The following is a 20,289-nucleotide window of genomic DNA, read 5'->3' on the forward strand; positions in this document are numbered from 1 at the left end:
GATGGATCAGTTTACTATCACAGATTTGATTTGATTAATGATATGATCTTTTTCTATCTTTTTTTAAACTTTTATAATAATTTCTAAAGTTATATATATATATATATATATAAATAAATAAATAATTTTTTAATAATTTGATTAAAAATATTTTAAATAAAATTTTATGATTGTAAATTTTATAATAAAATAAAATAATAAAATTTAAAATATAAGTTTTAAAATATCAAAATTTTTATAAAATTTTATTTAAAATAATTTTAATCAAATTTTATTATTGTAAATTTTATAATAAAATGTAATAATAAAATCTAAAATATTAAGTTTTAAAATATCAAAATTTTAATAATTTTTTTACAATATTTTTAATCAAATTTTATAATAAAATGTAATAATAAAATTTAAAATACAAAGTATTAAAATATCAAAATTTTAATAAAATTTTATTTAAAATATTTTTAATCAAATTATTAAAAATTTATTTTTTTAAAAATATATAAAATTTTAGAAATTATATAAAAGTTAAAAATAAATAGAAAAAAGTCAAATTATCGTTAAACTGATTTTGTTATGTAATTTATTAATAAACTGACCTATTTTTATAATAAAAAAAGAAAAATGACCTTTTTTGTAAAAAAAAAAAAGCAAAGAAATAAGGTGGCAGAAAACAATGGGAGGAACTAACCACCCCTTCCCATTTACGTAACCTAATGTTGAGGTATCAAGGACCTTCAGTTTTGAATCCTGAGGGATCCCTTGGTTAATATTCATGAGCTTTCTCAAAGGCCCCCGTAATTCTGTCACTCAGTGTTTGATCACATAAATCTTGTATGAAATGGTTGATGCCGCATGGTTGTTCGCCTACTGTTACTACTTCCCATTCTTCCATCATCATGCCTTCATGATTAACCACGTTGAGACCGACGCACACTACCCATACCCGAACCACATTTTTCTTCCTCCCGCTAAACCGGTAGACGCTAACTTTCCTCATAATCCTACAACTCAGACCCACATTTTTCATCTATCATCATTCTCCATAACCAACAAATACCATCACATAAAAACAACAACTCCCTCTAGATTCTCTCCCCATTCACGCGCACACAAGCACTCATCCTTTCGCATTTCCAACTACACATTGTCGCCACCCATTCCCTCACCATCTTCCTCACCTCCCTTTTTCATCCATCTTTCATCTTCTTTCATTTTCTTCACCAAATAGAGGACTCGCTCACGCTTATCGCCTTATCACTCACATCTTCCACTTGCACAATAGAAAACAGAATACCAAAACAATTTCCATCACTCCCAAGACTATTCCATCATCCAAGTAACAGAGAACAACCATCACCCAATCGAACAGATAAAGGGAAGAAAAATTCGTCGGCCGCATTGCCGGAGGCGTGTCAAAGTTCGATTGGAGAAGAGCGATTCCGGTTGAGGGTGCGACAGTAGGGCTCAGCGGCGTGGCTCCCAGACCTGGTGTGACCGGCGCAAGAAGAAGAATGAGGGAGTTGGAGCGCCGTGGATGACGACGACGCTTCTGGTATCAATGAGTGGAAGGAGTGTCTCGTGTTTGTGAGTAAAAATGAGATCAAAGGAGCACTCGGACGCGAAAGGGAATGAAAGAGAAACAGTGACGTTAACGCTGGCAGCTCCTTCGGCGGTGATCGGCGTCGGCAACATTGGCCCTGGCCAGCCATGAGTGGGTGAGGATTGGTGTTGCTCACGCAGAGGAAGAAGAAACCCTTAAGGGATTTTTATGTTTTGATAGTTATTTTGGGGTTGGGCTTAAATTGGGTTATTTTGCTTTCCGTACCCCACTTTTAATATTCTCAACCTCTTGTCTATTGGGTCTTGGGTCTTGGGTCTAGCCTTGTTTTGTTTCCTACGCGCATCCCCATTTTAATATTTACACCTTCATCATTTGTATGTTTGTGTTTTCTTTTCCTATTCCTATTTACTCGTTACACCCGTATTATTTAAGTCCTGCACCCCTTTTTCCATTGGTTCTCGTCTACTTACTGTACCCTGCTTTTCACAATTCGCAGCCTCAATCTATTTTAATTTTATTTTCAGCCTTTACTCCTTGCATGCACCCTTCCATGCATCTTATCCCATTTTTCACCTTTGTTTTTTTATTAAACCCCATCTTTTTTACACACATGTTATTTTTTTAAAAAAGTTAAAAATATTTGACAATTAGAAAAAATTACCAAAATAGAAAAATTTTACAAAAATGAAAATTGTTTTCTTTTAGTGTTTATTCAGCCTTTACGTCGTGTGATACTAATTTTCAAATAATTTAAAAATATCAAAAAAGATATAAAATTTCAAAAATTAAAAACATCAACACTTTCTAACAAACAATTTCTCTAAGAACTACGTGAATCTTGATTTTCACTACGCGTAACGGACTTCCGGACCTAAAATCTAGTTCTTGTATAGCATGTCTTATTTTACTGTTTTCCATACTTTTTCTATAATAAACTATGGTGACAACTTCAAAATCTCTTTTTAAGCTCGTCTCTTTTTTGTTCGTCGTCTAGTCGAGATTTTGGTTGTAATAGATGGCAACTCCACTAGAGATTCAAGCCATCCTTTTTTCATGAGTTGCTCTACTTGCTTTTGTATTTCTTTAGTCTCTTGTGGATTGCTCCTATAGGTTGGCATGTTATGAAGGATGTCCTTGGAATGAGATCCATATTATGTTCAATACATCTTTTAGGAGGTAAACCTTGAGGAATGTCTTTGGGAAATACATCTGCATTTTCCTTGAGAATGTGCTCCACACCTAAAGATAAAGAAACTTTTACAGAAGACAAATAAATATTGTTAGGCATAAGCATATATAGGGGGTGTTTTTGTCATTAACACTCTTTTTACCTCTTTTTCTCTCAAAAAAGGACTTTTACCACTATTTGATTTTTCAACTTTACTCCCCTTTTCTTGCCTTTTTTGGTTTTTCTCTCCCACTCTTATTTTCTCTCTTTCTTCTTCTCTCTCTTTCTTTTTCTCTCTCTTTCTTCTTTTCCCTCTCGCTCTCTCTTTACCCTCATTTTTATTTGGTCCTCACAAACCTCTATAGTTGATAAAGGTGTTACGGGCACCTTTTGCCCTTTAAGCAAGAAAAAATACTTGTTGGATAGACCATAATGTCACCTTTCTATCATATTGTCAAGGCCTTCCTAATAACAATTGACTTGTTTCCATAGGAACCACATCACATACCACTTAATCTACATACTTACCTATAGAAAAAGTAATATCCACCTGCTTATCTAGCACCAACTCTCCATCCTCACTTAGCCATTGCAAAAGCATAAAGACTAGGGTGTATAGATGTCTCCCAAACCAAGCTTTTCCACCAGCCTTTTACTTGCTACATTGGTACAACTCTTTCCATCAATGATGATTGAGCTCACCTTTTCCATAATTTAACATCTAAAATAGATAATATTTCTTCTTTGTGTCTCATCCTCCTCCTTGTTTATATTACCCAACAACCTCCTAACCATTTAAAGATCTCCCTCCAAAAGTGGTACTTCGCATTAGGGGTGGCAATGTCGGTTGGCCCGGCCCGTTTAGGCATGCCCCGCACTTAGCCACACATGGATAGACTCAACATAACGTTGGAAACTTATAATCTAAATCTCATATTGAGTCTAAGTCTTACAAGTAGAAATGAAAAAGTTGGACAACTTAGGTCTATAAACTCATTATCTTAAAATTTTATATTGAAGGTGGTGTTAATCAACTCTTATATGGATTGAACTCAGATCTGCTTGATGTTACCCCTGAATATAGTCGTTGTATTGAAAGTCTTCTTAACAAAGAGTTTAAGTAATTGTGGGGTACTCAATTTCAAGTGAGTAAATAAAATTTCGTATTAAATATTATAGATACATATAAAATTTTGTGGAAAGTCGGAATGGCGAAACTTGGACAAAAACTTTAAGAGTGTCAAATTAGATTTTTTATATATAAATTATTTTTTCTAATTAAATAAAAAAATTCATTTTCTTTGTTTCAATCATTTTCATAAAGTGATTCTTGTATGCATTTTTCAATTTATAATCTTTCTAATTCATTAAATTAACATTATAAGGATATTCTAATTTTTAATCCAATTCAAAGTTATTCAACTAATTCATTATGTGCAACGAAATTCGTAGTTCAACCCAAGATACATCCATAAAATCTTACAAAATTTACCATATGTAATGGAAAACACAAAATTTCTAAATTTCATAATCTATGATATACTAATTTCAGGACAAATATAATTAGGGTTAGTGCCAATTTTAGAAAAGAATCCTTACCATCATAATTAGGCAAACTAATTCAGAAAAAAAAAACTTAATTTAAGAAAATCATCGTAATATGAGAATCATAAACACATCAAATTGATTTTTATTTTACTTTTTATACAATAAATATATATAAATTTTAATATATAAATAAGATAGATGATAAAATAAAATATTTTATTAAATTTAATATAAATAAAATAATAATCTATAAATATAATTTTAAAATATATATAACATATATAAAAAATAGAATTAAAATTTTTTTGGGGAGCCATGGCTCCCCTTGTCACAACAATGGTCCGCCATTGAAAAGTCGTATGTGTGGCTATGAATGAGATTTTTTCTATCTTTCAAGATCCACCCAACAATATAGTGCCAGAGCCAAAATAAGTGATTTTAGTTCTTATACAAGTTCTAAAAAGACATATTCCACCTTTTATACTCATGTCATGATGATCCAATCTATGTAATCAACTTAACATGTTGGTTAATTGTATTATCAATGTGGAAAGGATTCATTCTTGAAAAATATATTTTTGAAAATCCAAGTGAGTTTAAATTACTTTAAGGTTGTGCGTTGAAGATGGTGATAATCCATGTGAATTGAGCTTAGATTTCATTGTTGTTATACCTCCCTAATGAATCTTCCCCTAAAAAAACCTATCACAAAACTCTTATTGTTGGTTTTTAGGTTTTTAATGTTTAGAAAATATATTTTAAATGGGTAAAAAATGTATAATATTCCACATTATTTCATACATAAAGCAAATGTAACAAACGTTTAGTAATATCTCAATCTAACTCTCTAAGTCTAAACAATAGCCTAATTTTTTTTTCTTCATCCACTAAATAATATCTAATAATTAAAACATAAAACACTCCTAAAATCTAATTCAAATTATATATATCTAGACATATATTTAACTCTAATTAACACCTTTGGTCTCTTAAATTTCCATACATTTTGCGTTCCTAGAAAGTTGAGATATTAGAAAGGGTCTAAATGACAAAAGCAATGGTAGGGAGCATGAAGTGATCCCAAGAGTAGAACTTGGTAACATCTAGATTAGAGTTGTTCCTTCAATTTCCGGGTAAGAGTATAAACTAAGGAAAGAAAATTGGGAATGCCGTATGAAGTCTGAGAAGCAGCACTATGAAGACCTGGTCAACAACCTCACTGCATACATAGTACAAATTCAATGATGTAACAGGGCATAACCAACCTTTTCAAAATTTCATTGTCATGTCTACAACAAAACAAATAAATACAGTGCCATGCTGAAACTAAAGTTGACTGGTAAACAAACAACCAATGAAGAAAGATTAACACACGACCCAAAAGTCATAAACCAATGAAGAAAGAGTCACACATGATCAGAAAATTTAAGCCCAAATTTGCATTATTACTCGATACAACAACAATGGGTTCTATCCAAAGGAACAACATTTAACAGTATATGTGGCTAGGTATAGTTGAAAAATCTATCACCCTTCATGTAGTGAGATTGTATCAATGAAGATCTCAGATAATACTCAATTCAGGGGTACTTCTCACTAGGACTACTCTGGTTGCCTGCTATGTAAGTAACTTTATCACTGTGTGATACCTGAAATAGAGAAAAATCATGATGTGCCTCAGTAAATTGTAAAATAAATATTTTAGAGATTGAATGGATAACCTTTATAGGAAAAATGAAAGAAAGGAAGAAGAAGAGACCTTATCCACCAATATGTATCATGGGCCTATTTGCAGTCTTTGCTATATCAAACATGCCAGCATGTGAAGCTTTCTTCTTCTTCACCTAGAACAAAGGAAAGATAACATTAAGAAATAGGATAGTACAAGACCACTCATAATATTGCTTAGCTAAAGTTGGACACACAATTTCAAGTAGTCTATGATCCACTATTGACTATGTTGTTCAAAAGCAATCAAAGAGCTTACTAGGACAAGAGCAAACAGATGGAAAATCATAGGAAAGAAGTGAGTCAGTAACATATTATTCAATGGAAATGCTCACGTTAGTCTAGAGGTTGAAGGTGATAAGTTATGATGCACTGATACCTCAATCTGTGTCATGTATTCATGTTTGACACGTATCAATATCTGATACTTTACCGATATTTATCAATAAAGTATCTAATCTATAAACTTGTAATACTTTTTGTGATAAAAATAATTTATAACTTTTTATTTTGACAGTTTTTAAGATATTTGATTTTAATTTGAATTCACACAATAACAATATATATTTATCATGTTTTAAGGTTTTTGTAAAATTTTTCAATATGCATATATAACGTATCATACCTTATTGTTTTCAAAATAAGTGTATTGATATATCCGATACGTACCATATCCGATACACGCATCATATCCATGCATCATTATAAGAATAGTTACATTATAAGGGTCTACCGATTGCCAAATGAGGCTAAACTTCACCTAACTCTATCACCCCCACCCACTTTTTTCTCCATATATACATAATCTCTAACTAACTCCTTTTCAGTTAGGTTGTGGGGTGTGTTGTCCCTTCTTGCTATGCTCCTCTTATTCCTAAAGTATATCTTTTTTAATAAAGGTTCACTACCATGTTAAATTAAAATAGCAGTGAGTGAAATTCTATTGCAGCAGCATCATTATATTAAAAGGATGATAAATCCTGGTAAAGAAATAAAAACATTATAAATCATTACAACACAATTGAGATTTAGCAATAATAATCAGAAGAAGTGCATACCGCTGCTCCTATTATCTCCCTAAGTTCATGATCCTCTGCACCACATCTCAAAGGATCTCTTAAACTAACCTGAAACACGATCCATATAAGAAAATCACAAAAATCTTTTAATGAAGCTCTCATTAAAGATGCTATATGTATGCCATGACACGTTTTATTGTCCCGACTGATGTCAACATCCATACATACATCAAGCACCTTTAACTTGAACATAAATGGTAGAGATAACATCCATAATGACCGGCATGTCTTGAATAGGGAAAATATTTATCAGTTTCATTGATAAGAAAATTTTCAGAAATGATTAAGAATTCAAAATAATGATGAAAGTATATTAGTGCGCCTAAAAAATCAATTACAAGTAATCAAATAAATAGAATATCAAATGAAATAGCATGTGCAATGGAAAGAAGGGGCAAGACAGTGCATGTTCAATCCAAAATATTGTATGAGGTAGAGCCATATTTTAATATTCGCAAAGACTATGTCCTAATGTGTATCAAATCTTCCATTTACAGACAAATATCAAGATTTACTACAGGAATCCACTTTCTGCAGGGAACTTCAATCTTTGTAAACAAATATTTGAAGTTATGTTTTTCTATTATGAGTTGGCAGATAGTTTCCCTTTTCCCCATTATCGAGTATGTACCATATCAAGAATTCAGAACTGACAGTAGACATCACAGTTTCAAAGTACTAATCCAAAAGTAAACAACTCCCAGAACCATACTCAGCCATTGAAACAACTAACTGCAAGAAATCAGTCACACTCCTTAAAAAACAAGACTGTTAAAAGTTTGCATAGAAAGTCTTGATTTTACTTGCCAAAAAATTTATAGGCCTTAAATACCAATTTCTTAATCCCGAGTCCTTCACCCTCATCACCAAACTATCCAATTCATTTACCGGTACATTTAGAAGGCCTGCAATTAATATGATCTACGATGCCCTGATACTCAAAATGGAAACATCAAGGTGTTTGTTCCCATGTCAAATACTGATACTTCTCCATTCATATCAATTCTTTAAATTAAATTGCGATCATCATAATCATGAATTAATGAGAAATTACCCCCACTCTCTCTTTCTTCACCGATATTATGCATCTATAATGTTTTGCTAAGAATCCAAAACATAGCATATCCTAAATTTCAAAAAGATCATCGTATTCCTGTAGTTGTACGTACTCATGTCGTACTAAGCATCCAGACTTCATATACTATCATCAAGTTTAGCGTTACAGATTCACCAAAAACATTAAGTATTCAAATAGAAGTGACATCACAGATTTTAGCCTAATTACCATCACCAGGTTTAGGGGACAAGCATAGTACACTGAGCTTTAATGATTTGAATATAACTTACCTCCGAAGGACCAATAAACAGACTTTGAAGTTTCCATCAACAAGTAGCCGCAATCTATTGCAACCAGCACAGAAATGCTCAGTCATTGATGTGATAAACGAAACTCTACCTTCATGCCCATCTATTGTGAAATTTTTGGCCGTATCTGTAGGGTGATCCTGATCTCTTTTTAAGCTTGGAAACTGTTTCATCTGTTTGGTAATGATGGTTATAAAGGGTCTCTATCTGCTATAAGAGAACAACAAAATGTAGTATAAAAGTTAGGCCTCCAGTCTGAATTCTACCTTACCACTGTATCCAACATTTCTGAGTAGGGTACAAGTTTCTTGACATTCCAAACATTCCCATCAAAAGGCATGAACTCTATAAAGCGAATATCAATTGGCTTGTCCCGGGTCAGCTCAACAAAATCACAGATCTCATCATCATTGAATCCTCGCATTACAACACAATTGACCTGAAATGCAGAGAAACATCAAAGATACCTTAAAATTCATCCATCAGTGACATGAAATTTACCTGAGGTTATGCACCCTTGTTGAAAAATTCATTTGATTAACTTAATGAATTTGAGCAAAAGGGTAGCTGCTCATGGGAAGGTGATCAATAAGAAACACTAGCAAAAAGTAATGATATGTAACCAAGAAATACCTTAACTGGATTAAATCCAAGGTCTATGGCAGCATTAATTGAATTCATAACTTTTTCATGCCCTCTGCGTCTGGTCATAAACTCAAACTTTGCAGGTACCAAAGTGTCTACACTAATGTTGAGGGAAGTAAGCCCACAATCTTTCAGCCTTGGAAGTTTTCTCGTTAAAGCAATACCATTGGTAGTCATGGACAATGTTCTCAGTCCCTTCAAGTTTGATAATTCCAAACATATGTCTTCAATATCCTTTCTAACAGTTGGTTCCCCACCCGTCAAACGTATTTTAGTTACCCCGGAGCTTACAAACAGATTTGCCAATCGTAGAATCTTAGTTTTTGTCAAAATTTGAGGGCTAGGAGTGAGTTCCACACCTTCTGCTGGCATACAATACTGACACCTTAAATTGCACCTCTCTGTTACAGATATTCTGAAGTATGTGTGAAGCCTTCCAAATGAATCTACCAACATATCAGAGACGGAATTATCCTTTGGCAGATCTTCAGACACCGAAGCACAAGATGTAGTGGCCAAAGCTCTTGTGGCACATTCATTCAAGTGTCCACCGAACAAACCTTGACGAATACTATTGGCAGCACAGAACGAACTCACATCACATTTCAACTGCTTCAAGAAAATTAGTGTCACATGCCAGCCACATTTTCATAAACAAAATTTGAACACATATAAACTCCACCAAAACCCCAGATTAATAAATTCTTAAACAACAAAAAATAATCATCTGGGTATCAATATTTAATCCTTCAAGTACGCATACGGTAAAAACTTAATTTATATTAAAATGGAACAACTAAGTGATTGATTTTTGCATTTTCTAGGTTGGTAGAACCAGAGGAGGAGTACAAGTTTATTACTGAATTTGCACATATATTAGTACCACCACACCCCAGATTAACACACAAAGCATGAATCTAGCACAGGCTAACCAGTACTCTTAGGACAAGAAATAAAATAACAGTTCTCATCTGCATGTAAATGGGTATCACTATAACTTATCATTGAAGTGAGCATTCGATAAAAAAAGAAACTGAATTGAAGTACAATGAGGGGGTTTTCCATGATCCTGGTAGAACAGGGAAATTATAAGTTTATACCCGAAATTTGACATGGCATGAACGATTCAGTTAACTTCATAGATGTGTTCCAAAACGTCAATTTTCAATCCATTACAACCAACTTGATTGACCAGTTACATCACCAAAAGAATAAGCTAAACAAACTGAGAGAGAGAGAGAGAGGGGTCTCACCAGAAAGGAATTTGATAGGTTAAACCCAATTGGGTAGTGAAAGAATTTTGATAAGTGTCGCCTCATGGTTGACGCTGAAACAATGAATTTGGACAAAATATTGAGTTGGGGTTGGAAAAGTTTTTCTCTTTTTTAATAATTTTTGTCTGGGACACCAGAGACTCATAACATATGTATCTATATATACAAGGTAAGAGGAAGTTCTGAGATGTTGTCGTGTTTGTTCTGAAGGGTAAGGTGACAGACACTGTGGCAAAGAGACCCGAAAGTGCAAAGTGCCGACTCCATTGTAATATATTATATTCTATCCACACTATTAAAAAATTATTTTTCTTAAGGGCCATATGACCCCAAACATTTTTTTTTCCTAAGGGATTAGTTGGTTCCAGTTTTAGATATCCACCACAGATTATCTTTTCGAGATTTTTTAAGATGTAGAAGTATATGGTAGTTTTCAACTAAGGATGTAATTGTTGATTTAATTGGATTTTGAAACTTAATTATTTGAATTAGTTTTTCAATTAACTATTATCATAGAAAATTAATTATGAATTGATTTTCATTTAACTATTGTCATAAAATATTAATTGTGTAATTATGTAAATTTATTGAAAGGTTGTTGTAAATAGAGGTTAGAATGTATTCACAATCCTAAATCAATCCAACTTATCGCAAATTCGAATCGAACTCACCAACTATAGAGAAATTTTAATTTTACATTTAAATTTAGAATTATAAATATATTTAATCTAAAAAATTAAATTTATTTTAATTATAATATAATAAATATATAAAATAAATTAAAAAATATTTTTTAAGTAAGTCAATCCATTTAATTGTTGGGTTAAATCAAGTTACAAAATTTTTAATTTATCAAAAAATAAGAATTGAGTTAACTTATTTCTGACTCAACTTGTTGTGACTTATCCCATTCACTCTTTACAAGTGCTTAAATTGAATTGTGAATTGAAAAATTATTTATAAAAAGGTATTTGAATTTAGTGAACTTGTAGGGGAGAAAAAAAAATCTGAAATAACGATTGCAAATTAAGGAAAATATATGAATTATAATGGTGATCGAAGCTTTAATCATATCTCCCCACGATGGGAAAGTTAATCGCATCCACTGGCTTTGATAAAGGTAAACTTAACGGATGAGAATTTTTGTTATTTTATTTTGTTTGGTATATTATAAAAAAATCCGTAATTTTGGTTATTAAATATTTTTGTCATAATTTTAATAGTTTAATTTTTCATTATATATAACCTTAGTTCCAAATCTTTGTTTTAATTTTATATTATAATTTTGTTTAATTTTTAACTTTAAAAATTACTAAATCACTATCAATGCACATTTATTTAACAAGTCTTTGTGCTACTATTTCAATTTTTCAAATACAATATGTTTTTTTTTAATTTTATTATCTTATATTTTACAAATTTCGTATATAGATCTTGTTAGACCGATGAAAATAATATGTCTTGGTCTTGAGAAGTCTCACATCGCCTAATATAAATTAGGGAGTGGGTGTTAGTGGTTATACAATGGGCTTTAAGTCCATGATGTTCTTTGTCTTAGTTAAAGACATTTTAAGTTTGTATTTGACTTTTCTTATACTCTTGTAGTAAAATGTTGTGAGGTTTTGTTAAATTCTTGTTTTGGAGAGTGTGTGTGTGTACTTGGAATCAAAAGGCATAAGAGAGTAGTCTATGTGTTGTACAAATTTTCACATAGTGTTATTCTCTAGTTGTCATTAGACAATGGTTGTGTTTTTTCTCCGATTTTAGGTTTCCATGTTATATTTGTGTATAATATTTTTTTTATCTTATTTCTCTATTAGTAAAGTGATTCTCATGGATAAATACAGTAATATTCTTAATTGATAATGCATTTTTCCCAACAAGTGGTATCATGGCTATGGTTTGGTAGAATTTTTTCTTAGTATGCTTTGTGGTTGCAGCTTAGATCCATATTCCACATCAGAAAAAAATTAATTCCTTATTGTTGGAGAATCATTCTTATTTGTTGAAGTTGTTGTAAGGCCCAATTTTTCCTGCCCTAGCATTTTAAGGGTTGCCTTGCGTCTGTTGGGCCTGAGGGTTGGCCCAAAGGTTAAAAACCATTCCTAGTTGCCCTAATCTGCACTTTTCACTCTTGCAGAAGAATCAGTCATCACCTTTGTGCCTCTCATACAGAACGCTCCGCTAGGGTTTACTCTGAACCTTCTTCGAGCCAACTCAAACCCAGCTCCTGCTTCACCTCTTTAGCCATCCTTAGGACCGCCGTGTTCACTGTGTTCGTATCGGAGTGTCCCGCTAGCTTGTTTTCCAGGTAAGGGAAGCTAGGACCTTCTGTTATTTGTGTTTTTCCGCTGTTTTGGACATCTTTTCGTGTCTGTATGGATTGGTTGGTGTTGTGTCCGTTTTGGATCGAGTTAAAGCATGATTTGGTTCGTGGTCTTGGCTGCTGTATGAGAAAACAGTGGCGAGTACTGGTTTTTTCGCCCAAGCGAGGTAGTCTCGCCTAGGCGAGATTATCAGAGGCTCGCCCAGGTTTATGTTACGTGATTTGTCGCCTAGGCGACGCGCGTTCTTTTTGAGCGAGGAGTGCTCTCGCCTAGGTAAGAAGGGACTCGCCTGAGCGAGACCTCGCAGGGTTCCCTGTTCCCTCGTTGTGCCCTCGCCTAGGCGAGATGGGACTCGCTTGAGCGAGAGGGTCCCTCTCGCTTGAGCGAGCCCTGTTGGCTTGAGCGAGACAGCGGGCAGGTTTTGATGTTGTTATTGAGTGGTTCACCGATATGTGGCTTGTTTATCTGACTCAAATGCCTTACTGGAAGGGTTGTGTGATGATAGCATGATTAATATGTACATTTGAAATGGAAATGGCATGTTATTTGATTGGGTATGAATTGGAAAGCATGAATTGTATGAATTGTTAATTGTACATGATATTTGTGTTATGGGAAATTCTTGATTGGTGGGTGGAACATGTTTAAAGTATGGGTAGGGCATAATTCCATGACTCTTGTAGTGAGAGATCTTAGTGGCGTCTCATCGATTGGACGTAATTCCATGGACCCTCTTAAGGGGAGTCCCTGGTGGTGCCTCGACAAAAGGACGTAATTCCACGGGGGGTCGTGGTGTTGCCTAAGGGCCAGGGCGTAATTCCACGAAGGTCACGTGGTGGTGCCTCCTGTAAGGGTATAATTTCGTGAAGGCCTCGCGGTGACGCCTCATTGCTAGGTCATAATTTCATTACCATGTGGTGGTGCCTCAGTTACGTATCCGGATAGCTAAATCTTAGGGTTTTATATGAATGGGTACTGCATATGTGGGTGTCTGCTATGTGTGTTTGAATGTGGAATGGTATGTTGAGTGCCTGATATAATGACTTCTTCGCTAGCTTACCCTTTCATTTGCTTGTGTGTTATGCGTGGTCTCTTCCTTTGCAATGATCATCAACCTTGTTGATGTGAGCAGATGTGAGAACCCCTGGCAGTAGTGATGGTAATAAGAATGCTGCAGCTTAATGGATTGGACAGGTGTTGGGCCCACTGTGGGGCCCATTACTGGAGGATTTTATTATTTATGTTTTCTTGTCCGAACAAGACCTAGTATCTTTAATTGTGTTCTTTTAAGTACATTTCTGGTTGGGCCATGGGGCCCTTTCTTGTAATCCGGGTATATTTGACGTATTGTATACTTTCTACCCTAAACCTCGTACCCTCTGAATATTCATGTATGTGATGTTTTATCAATTGAGGTTATTCAGTTTTTGGGATGTTACATTTATGGTAACAGAGCGGTCAACCCTTAGGTCTGTGGACTTGGGTGTCCACTTAGTTTTCTCTGTGTCGTTCTGGGTATTTTTCGCTAATTCCTGTCTTATCAAGTCTAATCAAGTGTTTTCCTGTGTGCCAGTGAACTATGACACCATCCCGTAGAACTCCGCAATCTTCCTAGGGCGATGTGCCAGATATCGCCAGAGCGATTGAAGCAATGGTAGCTACTATGATGCAGCAAAGTACGGCAATGATGCAACAACATGAAGCATCAATGCAACGACAAGCGGCAGCGCTTGAACAGCAGCAGCTGATGATGCAACAAATGGAGGCTGTCAGGGCGGCTGCTGAAGATGCTCACAGGCAACATATGGAGGCCTTCCGCCAGTTGGAGGAGAACAGGGTAGTTGCCCCTACTTTTGGCCCGGAGCCACGACCTACGGCCAGGGAGTGGAGTCTGGAGGACTTTCTGAAACACCACTCAGTGAAGTTTGGAGGCAAGACCAGTCCAGACGCAGCAGACCAGTGGCTGAAAGACCTGGAGAGGATATTTGATGCCAAGATGTGCCCAAAGGAGAGTAGACTGGCGTTCGCAGTGTACATGCTCAAGGGTGAGGCTGAGCACTGGTGGGTCAGCATGAAGTCTATTATGGAGGAGAGACAGGAGCCAGTTACTTGGGACGTCTTCAGGAGGAAGTTCCTCTCCGAGTACTTCCCTGACAACGTCAAATACGCTAAAGAGGTAGAATTTTTACAATTGACCCAGGGAAGCAAGTCGGTGACTGAGTATGCAGAAAAGTTCAAGTACCTCAGCCGTTTCTACACCATGCCACTAGATGAAGAGTGGCGATGCCCGAAGTTCGAGAACGGCCTCCGTGGAGACCTTCGTTTGATGGTGACCCCGCTATCCATCAAGGATTTTGCCGCCTTGGTGGAGAAGGCAAGGGTCATGTAGAAGATGAAGGTAGAGGTGGAAACTCAACACTCATCCCAGCAGAGAGTGGGAGGACCATCTGGGTCCAGGCACAGGCACGAGTAGAGGAGGAAGCCCTACACTAGGCCCTATTTCCAGTCTCAGGGGTCTAGGGAGTCTTTTTCCCAGTAGAACAGGATTCAGTGCTACCAGTGTGGGGGACCGCACAAGAGGAATGTCTGCCCCCAGCTTGCAGGCTTCAAGAAGTGCAACAATTGTGGCAAGGAGGGCCACTTTGGGAGGGACTGCCCCACCCTTGCTAGAACAGTGATGCGACCTCCAGTACAGGCTCCTACACAGAACCAGCAAAGGCACAGAGGCAACAAACCTCAAGCTACCGACAGAGTGTACGCCATGACCGGAGCGGAGGCTGCAGGCTCAGGTAACCTTGTTATAGGCCATTGTTTGATAGTTGGGAAAGCTTGTTGTGTGCTATATGATTCTGGAGTGACACACTATTTTGTGTCAAATGCATGTGTGGAACGGTTGGGTCTGCCGGTGTGCGAGCTACAGTGTGAGCTTGCGGTGTCTACCCCGGCGTCGGGTTTGGTCAGGACGTCATCCTTGTGTGCGAGGTGTCCAGTGGAGGTAGAGGGACGCAGGTACAAAGTGAACCTAATCTGCCTACCTCTACAGGAGTTGGAGGTAATCCTAGGGATGGATTGGCTCTCTGCCAATCGCATTCTTATAGATTGCCGAGAGAAGAGATTGTTATTCCCAAACTGCGAGGTGGTGCACAATGCTTTGTGATCTTCACGCATCTAGAGGTGGAAAGAGGAAAGATGGAGTCTGCCAAACCAGTAGTGCAGGAGTTCGGGGATGTATTCCCAGAGGAAGTGTCGGGGCTACCTCCTCACAGAGAGGTGGAGTTCTCTATTGATCTAGTATCGGGGACGGGTCCGGTGTCGATGACTCCATACCGCATGGCTCCAGCAGAGTTGGTTGAACTTAAGAAACAGATAGAGGAACTGATGGTGAAGCAGTTTATCCGACCCAGCACTTCGCCTTAGGGAGCACCAGTATTGTTGGTGAAGAAGAAAGACGGAAGTTCACGTATGTGTGTGGACTACTGGCAGTTGAACAAAATGACGATCAAGAATAAGTACTCCCTTCCGAGGATAGATGACTTGATGGATCAACTACATGGGTCATCAGTGTTCTCGAAGATTGATCTGCGGTCGGGATACCATCAGATTTTGGTAAAGGCCGATGATGTACAGAAGACGGCCTTCAGGTCCAGGTATGGCCACTACGAGTATGTGGTTATGCCTTTTGGGGTGACCAACGCTCTGGCGGTGTTCATCGACTACATGAACATGATCTTCTGGCATTTCCTAGATAAGTTTGTTGTAGTCTTCATAGACGACATCCTTATCTATTCCAGAACTCAGGAGGAACATGCAGAACACCTGAGGTTGGTGCTTGGTGTTTTGAGAGAGAAGCAATTGTACGCCAAGTTGTCCAAGTGTGAATTCTGGATGGGTGAAGTTCAGTTTTTGGCATGTGATATCCGCCCAGGGGATTGCAGTGGACCTAGCGAAGGTCGAAGCAGTGGTAAAGTAGGAAAGCCCTAAGTCTGCCATAGAGATCAGGAGTTTTGTGGGGTTGGCGGGCTACTATAAGAGATTCATAGAGGGATTCTCCAAGATAGTGGCACCCCTGACACTTCTTACTCGGAAGGACCAACCCTTCACTTGGACGGACAAGTGTGAGGAGAGTTTCCAGGAGCTTAAGAGAAGGTTGACCAGCGCACCGATACTAGTAATCCCAGACGTGGGGAAACCTTTTGAGGTCTATTGTGATGCCTCTCACCTTGGGCTCGGCTGTGTGTTAATGCAAGAGAATAAGGCAGTAGCGTATGCTTCGAGACAACTTAAGGTGCATGAGCGTAACTATCCCACTTATGACTTGGAGTTGGTCGCTATAGTTTTTGCCTTAAAGATTTGGAGGCATTATCTTTATGGTGCACAGTTCCAGGTGTTCAGCGATCATAAGAGCCTCAAGTACCTATTCGATCAGAAATAGCTGAATATGAGGCAAAGGAGGTGGATGGAGTTCCTTAAAGACTATGACTTCGAACTATTGTATCATCTGGGGAAGGAAAACGTGGTAGCAAATGCCCTGAGTAGGAAGACTGCACATCTCATGATTAAGGAGGTGGAACTACTGGAGAAATTCAGAGACATGAGGCTACAGGTAGAGTTGGGGTCCGAGGCCATTAGGTGTAGTACCTTTACTATATGTAGTGACTTCTTGGACTCAGTCAGGGAGAGGCAGTTATTGGATGCCAATTTGAACAAGGTTAGAGAACAACTTGGATCAGATGAAACCAAAGACTTTGCTTTGGGTGATGATGGCATACTGAGGTTCCAGGGCAGAGTATGTATACCTGATGATACGGGGGTAAAACGGTTAATTCTTAAGGAAGGACATAAGAGTCATCTTAGTCTGCATCCTGGCATAACTAAGATGTACCAGGATCTCAAGGAAACCTTTTGGTAGCAAGGGATGAAGAAAGATGTGGCTCAGTTCGTGTCAGCATGTTTAACGTGCCAGAAGGCGAAGGTGGAGCATCAGAGGCTCGGTGGGATTCTACAGCCTTTGGAGATACCAGTATGGAAATGGGACAGCATCTCCATGGACTTCGTGACTCATCTTCCACGGACTTTTAGAGGACATGACACCATCTGGGTGATAGTGGATCGATTGACCAAGAGTGCCCACTTCTTGGCGATGAACTTGAGGATGTCCATGGCCAAGTTGGCCCAACTGTACGTCAAGGAGATCGTGAGGTTGCATGGTGTACCTTCGAGCATAGTTTCCGACAGAGACCCACGATTTACATCCCGGTTTTGACAGACCTTACAAGAGGCTTTGGGGACCAAGTTGACTATGAGCTCAGCCTACCATCCCCAGACTGATGGCCAATCGGAGAGGATCATTCAGTCACTTGAAGACTTACTGCAGACGTGTATATTGGATCATTTGGGGGCTTGGGATGAGGTGTTACCCTTGATAGAGTTCACCTACAACAACAATTTTCATGCGAGCATTGACATGGCACCATATGAGGCTCTCTATGTATCAGGATGGAGAAGCGGTGTTGGTTGGACCAGAATTCTTGGAGCAGACCACCAAAAAAGTGAGAATGGTGAGGAACAGAATGCAGGCATCTTAGAGTAGGCAGAAGGCCTATGCAGACCGTAGGAGGAGGCCTTTGGAGTTCGCAGCTGGCAATCATGTGTTCTTGAGGGTGACCCGAACCACTGGTGTGGGAAGGACTCTCCGCTCAAGGAAACTTTCTCCTAAGTTCCTTGGCCCATATCAGATCACGAGGAGGATTGGGTCAGTGGCTTATGAGATAACTTTACCCCCTCAGTTGGTAAACCTTTACCTAGTATTTCACGTCTCACAGTTAAGGAAGTACGTATTTGACCTGACTCATGTGTTGGAAGCCGAGGATATACATATCAGGGAAGACCTCACAGTGGAAGTACCACCCATCGCTCTAGAGGATAGCAAAGTTGAGGAACGCCGAGGAAAGGAGGTCTGCCTAGTTAAAGCATCTGGGATCAGAGGGCGGGTGACTCGACTTGGGAGTTAGAGGAGGACATGAGAAAATCACATCCACATCTGTTCACCTGGTGAGTCTTTATTTTTGAGGACGAAAATTTTCTTGTTGGGGAGAATATAAGGCCAAATATTTCTTGCCCTAGTATTTTAAGGGTTGCCTTGCGTCTGTTGGGCCTGAGGGTTGGCCCAAAGGTTAAAAACCATTCCTAGTTTCCCTAATTTGCACTTTTCACTCTTGTAGAAGAATCAGCCATCACCTTTGCGCCTCTCGTACGGAATGCTCCGCTAGGGTTTACTCTGAACCTTCTTCGAGCCAACTCAAACCCAGCTCCTGCTCCACCTCATTGGCCATCATTAGGGCCGTCGTGTTCACTATGTTCGTGTCGGAGTGTCCCGCTAGCTTGTTTTCCAGGTATGGGAAGCTAGGACCTTCTGTTATTTGTGTTTTTCCGCTGTTTTGGACGTCTTTTCGTGTCTGTATGGATTGGTTGGTGTTGTGTCCGTTTTGGATCGAGTTAAAGCATGATTTGATTCGTGGTCTTGGCTGCTGTATGAGAAAACAGTGGTGAGTACTGGTTTTCTCGCCCAAGCGAGCTACTCTCGCCTAGGCGAGAATATCAGAGGCTCGCCCAGGTTTTTGTTGCGTGATTTGTCACCTAGGCGACGCGCGTTCTTTTTGAGCGAGGAGTGCTCTCACCTAGGCGAGAAGGGACTCGCCTGAGCGAGACCTCGCATGGTTCCCTGTTCCCTCGTCGCGCCCTCGCCTGAGCGAGAGGGTCCCTCTCGCCTGAGCGAGCCCTGTTGGCTTGAGCGAGACAGCGGGCGAGTTTTGATGTTGTTATTGAGTGGTTCACCGATATGTGGCTTCTTTATTTGACTCAAATGCCTTACTGGAAGGGTTGTGTGATGATAGCATGATTAATATGTACATTTGAAATGGAAATGACATTTTATTGGATTGGGTATGAATTGGAAAGCATGAATTATATGAATTGTTAATTATACATGATATTTGTGTTATGGGAAATTCTTGATTGGTGGGTGGAACATGTTTGAAGTATGGGTAGGGCATAATTCCATGACTCTTGTAGTGAGAGATCTTGGTGGCGCCTCATCGATTGGACGTAATTCCATGGACCCTCTTAAGGGGAGTCCCTGGTGGTGCCTCGATAAAAGGACGTAATTCCACGAGGGGTCGTGGTGGTGCCTCGGGGCCAGGGCGTAATTCCACGAAGGTCACGTGGTGGTGCCTCCTGTAAGGGTATAATTTCGTGAAGGCCTCGCGGTGACGCCTCATTGCTAGGACATAATTTCATTACCATGTGGTGGTACCTCAGTTACGTATCCGGATAGCTAAATCTTAGGGTTTTATATGAATGGGTACTGCATATGTGGGTGTCTGCTATGTGTGTTTGAATGTGGAATGGTATGTTGAGTGTTTGATATAATGACTTCTTCGCTAGCTTACCCTTTCACTTGCTTGTGTGTTATGTGTGGTCTCTTCCTTTGCAATGATCATCAACCTTGTTGATGTGAGCAGATGTGAGAACCCCTAGCAGTGGTGATGGTAATAGAAATGCTGCAGCTTGATGGATTGGACAGGTGTTGGGCCCACTG

General features: G+C 38.2%; 1 protein-coding gene and 1 pseudogene across 1 annotated transcript; one reads left to right on the forward strand and one right to left on the reverse strand.

Moving 5' to 3' along the window:
- Positions 1-5,857: 5,857 nt before the first annotated feature.
- Positions 5,858-10,076, reverse strand: LOC114172390 (GTP 3',8-cyclase-like; annotated as a pseudogene).
- Positions 10,077-15,453: 5,377 nt separating this feature from the next.
- LOC146886884 (uncharacterized) lies at positions 15,454-16,109 on the forward strand. Its single transcript, XM_085671915.1, has 2 exons — positions 15,454-15,611; positions 15,791-16,109. The coding sequence occupies exons 1-2, from the start codon at positions 15,454-15,456 to the stop codon at positions 16,107-16,109; spliced, it is 477 nt and encodes a 158-aa protein (XP_085528041.1).
- The last annotated feature ends 4,180 nt before the right edge of the window (positions 16,110-20,289 follow it).

Source organism: Vigna unguiculata, chromosome 4 (genome assembly GCF_037176805.1).
Source record: "Vigna unguiculata cultivar grain cowpea cultivar isolate G323 ecotype 2 chromosome 4, ASM3717680v1, whole genome shotgun sequence".
NCBI classification, from domain to species: Eukaryota; Viridiplantae; Streptophyta; class Magnoliopsida; order Fabales; family Fabaceae; genus Vigna; species Vigna unguiculata.

Excerpts from the sequence above, each read along its gene's own strand:
- LOC146886884 (XM_085671915.1), top strand. The coding sequence starts at position 15,454 with ATGACCGGAGCGGAGGCTGCAGGCTCAGGTAACCTTGTTATAGGCCAT. Across the intron at positions 15,612-15,790 it reads CTGCCGGTGTGCGAGCTACA|ATTGCCGAGAGAAGAGATTG; the intron begins GTGTGAGCTTGC and ends GCATTCTTATAG.